This window comes from Saprolegnia diclina (assembly GCF_000281045.1).
Source record: "Saprolegnia diclina VS20 unplaced genomic scaffold supercont1.63, whole genome shotgun sequence".
Classification (NCBI taxonomy): domain Eukaryota; phylum Oomycota; class Saprolegniomycetes; order Saprolegniales; family Saprolegniaceae; genus Saprolegnia; species Saprolegnia diclina.
In genome coordinates this window covers 100545-110339 of record NW_008246130.1, presented here as the reverse complement: position 1 = coordinate 110339, position 9795 = coordinate 100545, and the positions used below count along the sequence as shown (strand labels likewise).

The following is a 9795-nucleotide window of genomic DNA, read 5'->3' as shown; positions in this document are numbered from 1 at the left end:
GGAAACTTCGTTCGGCTCTCCACGATGTCGCAAAAGGCAGCGGGTGAAGCGGTAGCAGGCACGCTGGCCTCAGCCACGGCGACTTTAGCCGGCTTGTCGGTCGCCTTGGCCTTGCCACGGTGTCGCTCGAGTTCCGCAATCGTTGGCATCGGTGCGTCCGAGTATGGAATTCGGATGTCGCAAACGAGACTATGTTCCGTTGCGTGAGGGCTAATGAGTAGTCATTTCCCATTTCACTTCTGTACTTACCTAAGGGAATGTACATCGTTCCCATTGGTCCATTGTGGCGGCGCGGGCATGGGACCATAGACTCAAAAGTGTGAGTCACTGTCGCCGAATTTTCTGATTGGCTCCTCTAACCCCGAGATTTTTAGTCCTGGGGACTAAAACTCATTAAAAATAGCCTTTTGAGCTAAACAAATATTGCAATTTGCTCTCTCTAACCCCGAGATTCTCGGGGTTAGAAAAAAAAAACTGAAATCAAGTCTATTCTTAATATAGAAACGTATGGAAACTTTTCACGTCCGAACGGGTTAAAAAAATCACACAACGTTCCGATTAGGTGCGATTTCAGAAGCCCGCGAAGACTGCAGCAAGCCAGACTGCAGCAAGCCAGCAAGCGCCGTCACTGCAAACACCGTTGAGCTCACCCCGCACGGGGCCTGTTATATGTATGAACGTGTTCTGCGTTATCTTCATTAGTGCAAAGACTTGCATACATAGCGCTGCACGCCTGAATGCGTGGGAGTTGGCACTTGGTCGTCGGGACTGAGCTACGTTCGGAAAGATCGATCTCGTGGTGGACCGAGTCATAGGTCGCGCGAGATCGTGTGCAGGCTCCTGTACTCGGCCCACCCGACATAGGAGTGCAAGCCCGCATGTAGACATGCTATCCAACAAAGCGAGCGAGCAGCTATTGACCCTCCAACGCCCAATGACTGCCGTTGCGCCGAAGATACAAAACCAAACAGTTGCATTAGAAAGAGCCTCGCTGCTTAGAGCTTGGCCAGCGGCGGCGTCTCGGCTTCAAACACGTGGCGCATCTCGAGGAGGCTCTCTTCGAGCAAGTGGCCGAACGCGCGCGCCATCGAGAGCGGAATCGTCTTGCGACACGCAATGTTGAAGTGCACCGAGTTCTTCTTGATGCTGTACGCGATGCCGACGCCGTCGGCCACCACCTCGCCCCAGCCCCAGCCGTCAAAGAGCTCGTGCGTCAAGTGGCTCGTCGAGATCTGCCAGTACTTGGAACGCGCGAAGAGCGGGTCCTCAAAGATTGCAGCGGTCTCGCCCGGCTGCAACAGCATGCGAAGACCAAGAAAGTGACGGTCGACGCCCTTGGACTGCGCCGCGAGCTTCATGTACTGCACGTGCGAGGCACACGCGTTGCGACAGGCCGTCGCCTACGTTTGTGAAAGCATGTCACGCTGCGTCGTCATTTATGTACTGTCAGCATGACATACCTTGTCGCCGATGCGCTCGAGCGGCGCCGAGGTGACCATCGCGTCGACAAATGCCTTGCTCGCGATCGAGCAGCTGCGCGTCGTTTCGGTGCGGCCGTGGAGGTACGGGCGCACCTGCGACGCTTCGTACGTGCCAACGTCCTTGCCCCAGTACTTGCGCGCCTACGCCAGAATAAGCATCGCGTCAACTTTCCAATAAATAGGCATACCGCGAGCTGAATGGCCATCTGCACATACGCGTCCGGGCTGCACTTGAAGGTCTTCATGAGACCGTTGCCATAGCCGAAGAACGACTCGACGTGCACTTCGTGGTCGGCGACAAGCAGATCAAAGCTGTGCTCGGCCAGCGCAATGTTGCGCAGCGTCGCCCGCGTAATGTTGAACGGCAGCTGCGTGACCGCGGGCACTTGGAGCGCGCCGTGCGGCGTCGTCAGGTCGCCGAGGTCGATGGTTCCGTTGCGGAGGCCGCTGAGCATAAAGTCCGCGTAGACGCTCATGGCCATCCCATCCAGCATCGAGTGTTCGGCGAGGATGCCAGCCTTGCCGTTCTCGTACACGATGAGCTGGATCGTCTTGTCGTAGAAGCGGTTGCGGCCGTTGCCGTGCCAAAGACCGCGCGCGACCTCCGTGCGTGAGACCGGCGTCTCGTCGTCGAGGCAGAGCACGACGACCGCCGACTCGATGTCCTTGAGCGACGCTTCGTTGCCGTCGACGAGGAGCTGGTCACGGCCGTCGGCCCACACGTCGCGGTCTTGCGACGAGAGCACGCCGATCGACGACTCTTTGCCGCCAGCGATCGCAATGATCTTGTCGAGGGCGTTGGTCCATTGCAGAAACGTGAGCGGCGTCGACGTCTGCTGCACCTTGAAGTACTTGTTGTTGCGCAAGACCACAATGTGATGGTGCAAGCTCGGGTCGTAAATGCGGTACGAGTCGGCGTTGCGATGCGGAATCCGGCACGCGTTAAACATATACTTGTACGCGGTCGCGCAGAGCGGCGTCTTGCCACGGCCGAGCACCTCGGGCGGCCGCGTGCCCGACGCGACCTGGTTGCGGAACGCCATGGTCGCGACGAGGAGGCTCGCGGCGCGGCCGACCTGCGACCGCTGCAGCGCGTGCGCCGCGTCGCTAAAGTGGAAAAAGTAGCTCACGTAAAAGACGACCGGGTCGCGGACTTCGAGGTAGCCGAGCTTGTTCCACCATTCGGCGAGGTACGACGTGTTGGGGCGCGACGTCGCGCGCTCGAGGAGGCGCTGCTGGAGCGTCGGCCCGAGCGGGCTGTCGAGGAAGGCCTGGACCGCCTTCTTGGTTGCGGCAAACTCAGCGTCGGTCGCGAGCGGGCGGACCGTCTGCAGGTAGAGCGCGCACGTGGCCTCGAGCGTGGGCACGGGCAGGTTCGGCAGCTTCTTCTGGTGCTGGTAGAGCGCCTGCGTCGGGACTTCGAGGTCCTCTTCGTCGCGGTAGTCGCCCCAGCACTCGCGGACACCGTTCGGGTAGCTGCTGCTCATCCTGCTGCTTGTTGACGAATCCGAAAATACGCTTTTTGCCGAGGATTTTCGAACCTGGCTTTTGATTGGCCAAAATTCCGTGACATTGCCACGCGTGAGGCGCGATCGTCACGTGCGCAGATTGAACTTGGGATCTTGGTTGTTGATGCATCCTGCCCAGCCCCATTGCCACGTCATGGCCGAAACGCCCATGGACGTTGGGGACATCCTTCCTTCCTACGCTCGATGACACATAGAGACTTAAGCGGCTTATAGAGCAGAGCGCACGACGATGGAGAACGTCGCCATCATGGCGAGCGCATTGCACGCTAGAACATGGCGGAAGCGATGTGAAGCGAGGCGTCGTTCAGCCATGCGCCGTGAGATTCGTGGGCGAAACGAATCAGAGACGAGCGTCTCACGTGTCGCCAGCGGCGTTGTCTGCGCGCCGTTCGCCGGCCAAGGTCGGTCCACTTGCAGTACCTTGTCGACAGGGCGCGGCCCGTCGAATGCGCCTATTACGGCCCCCGTTTCCAACCAAATTCCAACGTGGTGTTGCTTGGCGTGTAGCATGTCCACGTGTGCGGTCTTTAGTACTGGGTTAGAGAGCCTGCGTAGGACATGGCCAGACTCATCCTCGCTCTACCTTTGATCAACGCTTGCAGGACAGAAGCCTCGTCCCGCACTAATGCTCGTGACCCTGGGATTCATTCAGTCTATGGTCGTTCACACACTCTGTATTGGTGCTGTTAGCGAGACGCTTGGTTGTCGGTCTCGATGGCCTTGACGATCGTCGTGATGTGCTTCGTTTTCTCCTTCCAATGGTTGGGCGCGCGTGCATGCGCAGCACCGCCGGTGTGGCCTGTCCCGGCTGGCGCACTTTTCGAGCAAAGACGGCCGCGACTTGGTCGTACGGGTCGTGCTCGCACCAAAAGCTGTCGTCGTGGGACGGTGACGCGGTGTCTTGCACCTCGAGTTGCAGCGGGTGGGACAGAATGATGGCGAGAATATGATTGCACGCCTTCCAGTCGCCAAAGTTGAAGGTAATGCGAAGCGGGTCGCGCAGGTACGCTTCAAAGGCGGTGCACGACTCGCAGCAAGGCGGGACATCGATCTCCAGCAGCGCATAGTCGGTGAGTCGCGCGCCGTCCCCGCTGACGGCATCCAAGTACACGTGTGCCAGTCGAGCGATCAAGTCTGTTTCGGCCGGCCCCGCGACGTGCAGTTTGATCACCACATCGCCGATCGCATGGGGCTCGACGGTGCACAGCCATTTCTCGGTAAAGGCGTGGAGGTTGCTGCGATCATAGGTCGCAAAGAACGAGATCGCTGCGACGGCGTTCTGCACCGGCGCCTGGCGCACGTGGCCGGTGCCGTTGAAGATGCGCATCGCGACGTTGTTGGTGGCATTGCGCAGGAGCACGCGAGAGCAGTGGCGAAGTACATTTTCCGAGGCCAAGTGGGGCCAGTGCCGCGCAAAACGGTAGATGGCCGGCGCGAGTGCCAACCGCCGACCCGCCGAAAGCCGGTCGAGTACGACAGCAACTTTTTGGACGGTTGCCGCGATCGCCAAAAGCGCCGCGATCGCCTGTGTGTCCAAGCTGTGGTCGATGGTGTCGATGTCGGCGTGGAAAAAGACGTGCAGAATCGAGTCAGTGTACACGTGCTTGTCGACGTGGTCAGCGCTGCCGGGTCGCAATGTCGCTGCAAAGCCCGGTGGCATGTCGATTAGCGGGTCAAAGGCGCTCCCCAAAACGAGCTCGCGCAACGTCGGGATCGGACCAAGGAACGAAGCGACTATGGCCACGGCGCGGTCGGGAAGGCTATTGGCGAGCCAACGTTCGCGCACGCGTTTGGGATGCGTGACGTAGAGCTCCAGAGACAAACTCGACGCAAAGACGATGCGGGCGTCCTTCGCAGATGTCTCGTCGTCTTCTTGGTCGAGAGCATGCTCGAACTTGGCCGCAATCGTCGACCAGAGCGAGACGATCAGCTCGACAGCGAACGGTTGTTTGAGCCCGAGCGGCGACGGGGCTGCACCGGCCCAGCGCGCCACGAGTTGGTAGCACCGCTGGAGCCCACATGACGTGGCAGCCCACCGACGCATCATTGTGTGCAGTGCCTCTGAGAGTGGTTCCCAACCAAAGGCAGCGAGGAGCTTGAAGAGCATGGACGCGACCTTTTCGAAGCATGTGCTTGACGTCCCACTGCGGAGAATTTTGCCCACGAGGCGCTGGACCGTCGGTAGATGTCGCAAGAGGATGAGCGCGGCGCCGTACGTTGTGAGACTCTGTGCATATGTGGGCCGCGCCACCTCGTCCGAACGACCCAACCGAGCCAAGAGAGCGTCGGCGAGCGCGATGACCGACCGTTGACCCAAGAGTGCATTAGGCGACGGACACGGCTGCTGAGCCGCATGCAGCAAAGCGTTGACGGCATCGGCGAGGCTCGCGCAGTCCAAACGCCTGCACTTTGGCCAAAACACGATTGCATACCGCGTCCCTTGGTAGTTGTCATAATGCAGCGGGCTCTTCTCGAAGAGGCGCACCTCCACCTCAAGATCCTGGACGCCCGCCGCGATGGCGTCGGGCAGCGGGGCACCAGGCAGAGCTTGGAAGCGATGGATGCGTGGACCGTACCCCTTGTGCCCCGGCTTCCAAGCATCGGTCTTTTGCTTTTTCCCCGCGAGTCGTATGTCGTACGTCCCCGTAAAGTTGACGTAAATAGGGTGCTCGGCGAGGACCACATCGTAGTCGCCGGACGCGCGCAATGCCTGCACAAAGTCGAGTTCGACCGGCAAGAGGGTCTCGAGCGACAGCTTTGGGTTGGGTTGCGAAAGCCCGAGCGCGCCCACTTGAAACGACATGGAGGATGCCGCCGCCGAGAGCTTGGCGACCGCGTCCTTGAAGTGCGTCGAATGTGATGCGTTGAGGAGATGGTACACCAAGAGCACCCGTGTGCCGTGCGTTATCGGGTCGACAAAGATTGTTGTTGCTGTCGCCTGCGCCAGACAGTGCAGTCGCGTGAGAAAGGCGTCGTGCTTCCACGTGTGCTTGGAGCCATCATTCAGCAGCGTCATGCCGCCACCCTTGTAATGAGACGGTAGTAGCAGATACATGGTCCCCATGCTATGCGCGGGGCGACGCGCCGGCACGAGGCTGGCGGCCGACCCTTTGCTATCGAGTACCAAGTGCGAGAGCTCGAGCGAGACGGCGTTTTGAGAAGCAAACTTGGCCGTGAGGTGCTGGCACGCCGCGTCCAACATCTGGTGCCAATCAGCGCTCTCAAATGCGAGATGCGCTGCCGGGACGACGGCGACGCCGTCTTCCGATGTTGGGTTCGCGCACATAACCTGGTGGGCTTGGTACTTGCAGAGCGGCCAACCCAGCCACTCGTCCATCGTACCGACGCGCAGAAGCGGCTCGACGTGATGCGGCATCTCGAACGTAAGCCACGGAGCCGACGGGTGTCTGGTTGCGCTGCGGAGAAGCTCAACGGCCTCTTCAAACTGCTCCTTGCCGGTCGGAGCGTGGTGGGTCGACTGCTTTGTCTTTCGAGAGCCCTTGCGTTGGCCAGTCATCCCGGCTACGATTTTCGCAATGTGACCGTTCTCGCTCGGAAGATCGAGAGACCGCCGCGTTGATTGGTTGTTTGGTAGGCAATAATGTTCGATTCGACTGTTGGGCCTGCCATTGTGCAAGCATGGAATTTTCAGGAGCTCGCTTTGCATGCTTCTTTGCCAGGTTGACATATTCCACGTTCTCCAAGAATCCATTCTTCTTCCTCTTGCCTTAACTGCGCACCGCCCGCCTCCCTCGGCGTGCAGCCAAAGCGACAGGTGAGTCCAGGGTTGAGCCCGTCGAAAGCAAGCGTGCATCTCTAGATATGTAAGCTCCCAGGAAGCCGCAGTCTAGAGTTCGTGTCCGTACTAGGCGTCGATGCAATCGTGCCAGGTGCCATTGACGAATAAAATGGGTGTTTTGCGCAAGGGCGTATCTTGCAAGCCGTCGTGGAGTTAGCATTCTAGATCTCGACTCCTAAGCAAGCAACCCGCCTGACCTCACCCGAGGTCCTGGCAGAAATGAAGGCATTACGCGCATTGCCGCCTGAGCATGCTCGCCATTGTGAAAGCTGCAACGACGCAATAAGAACCAAGTCTGCAGAAAAGACATTGAAATTCCAACTGCTGGTCGTGTTTTAGGATAGCTTTCTCTCGCCTCGATCCAAAACCCTTCTATCAATGTACATCCGAATTCTGTATGCGTAAACGGACGATGCCCTTCAACTGACGATGATACCTATGCGCGTTGTCACCTCGTAGCAGTCGCGCGGGCGCTTCGACCAAATCAGAGAGTGGGGCTCTCTCTGCTCTGGGACTTAAACCCGGATCTACAGTACTTGGTGGTATCCCAGAGTCGAGACCGCTAGACTAAAAGAAATCGACATGAACACCCCTTCTTGACTGAGCATTGAGAGGTTCACGCGTATTGTTTGACGCTGGAGGCTGACGGGGAGAAAAGCGAGGCTGCGCATGAAGAACAACCACGAAGCACGATGCGAAATGTCATGCGCCACGCCCATCGTTTCACATCCGAAGACGCATGGAAACATGGCCTTGGTCCCCTTGGTCCCGATACTAGCACATCATCAAATACAAAAAGTCCACGTGCCCGGACAGCTCGGACCAGCTGTGCACGGACGGCAAGGGATTAACTATTCCCTTGACGGACGGTCACATGGCCTTTCTCCGATCGATCACAGAAACATGCTGGAAATGGCGCCACGCGCTGTGATTGGCCAAAGGTCACATCATCACAGATTCCGCTATACCGGTAGATTACAAGCTGGTCGCATGTCGGAGCGCCGCCCATCGTCCCGTCCGTCCATGACGCCGCCGGCCGACGTCATGCACCTCATCCTTCAGTTCGTAGCCGACACGTCGACGGCCTTCGCACTCCTGGCGGCGCTGCCCCGCGCGCTCTGCAGCCCGCCGATGCAGAGCCTCGCGGAGCTGGCCCGCCGCGTGCCCCGCCGTCGGCTGTGGCCCATCTTGGACCTACCAGCGATCGCCACCGAGAGCACCAACCACGTTCAACGCGCATGGCAGCTCGTTGGGAAGCTGCGCATACCCGACGCTGCCACCTCGATCGACGTGCTGGAGCGCTGCTTGGCATCGTCGTCCGGCCTCATCTCGTGGGCGCTAATGGATCGCGTGCCCGCCCGAATCCTCTCGCTCGTGTCTTTCTCGCGCCTGTACGAAATCGTGGTCGGCGACATTGGCCAGCGACAGCTGGACCGCGTGGGGCATCTCATGCTGGCGAGTCGAACGCTGCGCCGCGTCCGTATTGTGTGGCACGGCGGGCCCGCGACGCTACTAAGCTGCCTGGATATCGTCCTCGCCTGCGCACGCATCACGCACCTCGCGATCGAAGGCGACGAGCACGAGTGGCATTTACGCCAGCGGCAGCCCATGCACGTCAAGCGCCTGCCGCCCGCGGCGGTCATTCGCCTCGGCGCGATTTTTGCCCATCATCCCATCGCGCACTTCAAGCTCGCGCGCCTCGAGCTCGCGTCGGAAATTCTCTACAACGATTGGTTCCATGCGGCCGACGCGTGCCGCACCCTCGCGGTCCTCGAGGCCGACCACTGCGAGCGGTTTGTCGACCAGGTGCTGGCCCACTGCCCGCGGTATATTTGCATCTTGCGGTCGACGCGGTCCAGTCATGGCGGGCAATTCCACCGACACGCGTCGTCCTTTGTCCCCGCCCATCGCGCGTCCAAGTGCCTCACGCACCTCCAGATCGCGCGCATCGAAACGCTCTCGATGTTTTTCAAGGCGACGCTCCAGCAGTATTCGAGCCTCGTGTACCTCAACTTGAGCCAGACCAACTTGCACGCGTACGGCCTCCACGACATCCTCGAAGCGCTCCAGCAGACTGCGATTAAGGCGCTGCACTTGGCCGACAACCACCTCGGCGACGACGGCGCGGGTCTATTGGCACGGGCGCTGCCCCGCTGGAAGTGTCTTCGCGAACTTAACCTGAGCAACAATGCGATCGGAGACGACGGGATGCTGCTACTGGCCAGCGTTTTGCCGCACTGTTGGTACCTCCAAAAGCTCGATTTGCTCTGCAATCGGCTACAGATCGCGGGCGTCCTCGCATGGGCGGCGTGCGTGCGCCACGGCCTCCCAAGCCTCGAGTGGCTCGATCTCTCGTACGCAGGGATGACACTCGATCACGTCGGACGCCTGTTGCAAGCCAAGGAAGCCAGCCCGCTGCTCGCGATCGACATCAACGTGTACAATGATGCGTGGACATTGTACGACGTCGAGAGAATTTGTTCGGTGGCCGCGGCGCAAGGGATTGGCACGTCGTTTGTCCACGACGTCGACCTCCCGCCCGTCGGCGCGGCGTTCCAGTCTCAGCACGACGACGATGATTTGAGTGAGTTTGCCCCCGAGACCTTTTTTCACCAGCTGTTGCTGCGATAACACGGCGCCTCCGTGAAGTTGACTGCACTACAGTCTGTACCAACTTACTGAAGGACAAGGTTCTACAGGCGCGTTGGTAGTTGGGCTTCATATCGGTCCTCGCCGCTCCGTGGTCGCGGTTGCCATGACTGCTTTCCTTTTAACGCATCGCACGGGGTGCGCGAGCTGGCATCAAGTCGTAGTGTCCTCACTGTTTGTCTCGGATGAGCTAACCGCGGTCCTTATCACCAGGCTACAGTTTCTGACATTGCATCGATTGCATTGAGTAGACTGTACTACCATACCGTTCGGCGTCAACCATCCAACGGCTGTTGAATGCATTCCGGTCCTCCTCCTGGAGAGGAATAAAAAGCCG

General features: G+C 59.4%; 3 protein-coding genes across 3 annotated transcripts; 1 reads left to right on the top strand and 2 right to left on the bottom strand.

Moving 5' to 3' along the window:
- Window positions 1–949: 949 nt before the first annotated feature.
- On the bottom strand, window positions 950–3017 carry SDRG_13766 (hypothetical protein). The gene is made up of 3 exons (XM_008619864.1): window positions 1670–3017; window positions 1461–1622; window positions 950–1400 (listed from the first exon to the last, which is right to left on the bottom strand). The coding sequence occupies exons 1-3, from the start codon at window positions 2966–2968 to the stop codon at window positions 996–998; spliced, it is 1866 nt and encodes a 621-aa protein (XP_008618086.1). The 5' UTR covers window positions 2969–3017; the 3' UTR covers window positions 950–995.
- A 679-nt stretch (window positions 3018–3696) lies between these two features.
- Window positions 3697–6527, bottom strand: SDRG_13765 (hypothetical protein; the record flags this gene model as incomplete). Its single annotated transcript, XM_008619863.1, has 2 exons — window positions 3697–3750; window positions 3798–6527. The coding sequence occupies 2 exons, from the start codon at window positions 6525–6527 to the stop codon at window positions 3697–3699; spliced, it is 2784 nt and encodes a 927-aa protein (XP_008618085.1).
- A 1259-nt stretch (window positions 6528–7786) lies between these two features.
- Window positions 7787–9484, top strand: SDRG_13764 (hypothetical protein). Its single transcript, XM_008619862.1, has one exon. The coding sequence runs from the start codon at window positions 7800–7802 to the stop codon at window positions 9438–9440; it is 1641 nt and encodes a 546-aa protein (XP_008618084.1). The 5' UTR covers window positions 7787–7799; the 3' UTR covers window positions 9441–9484.
- Window positions 9485–9795: the final 311 nt, after the last annotated feature.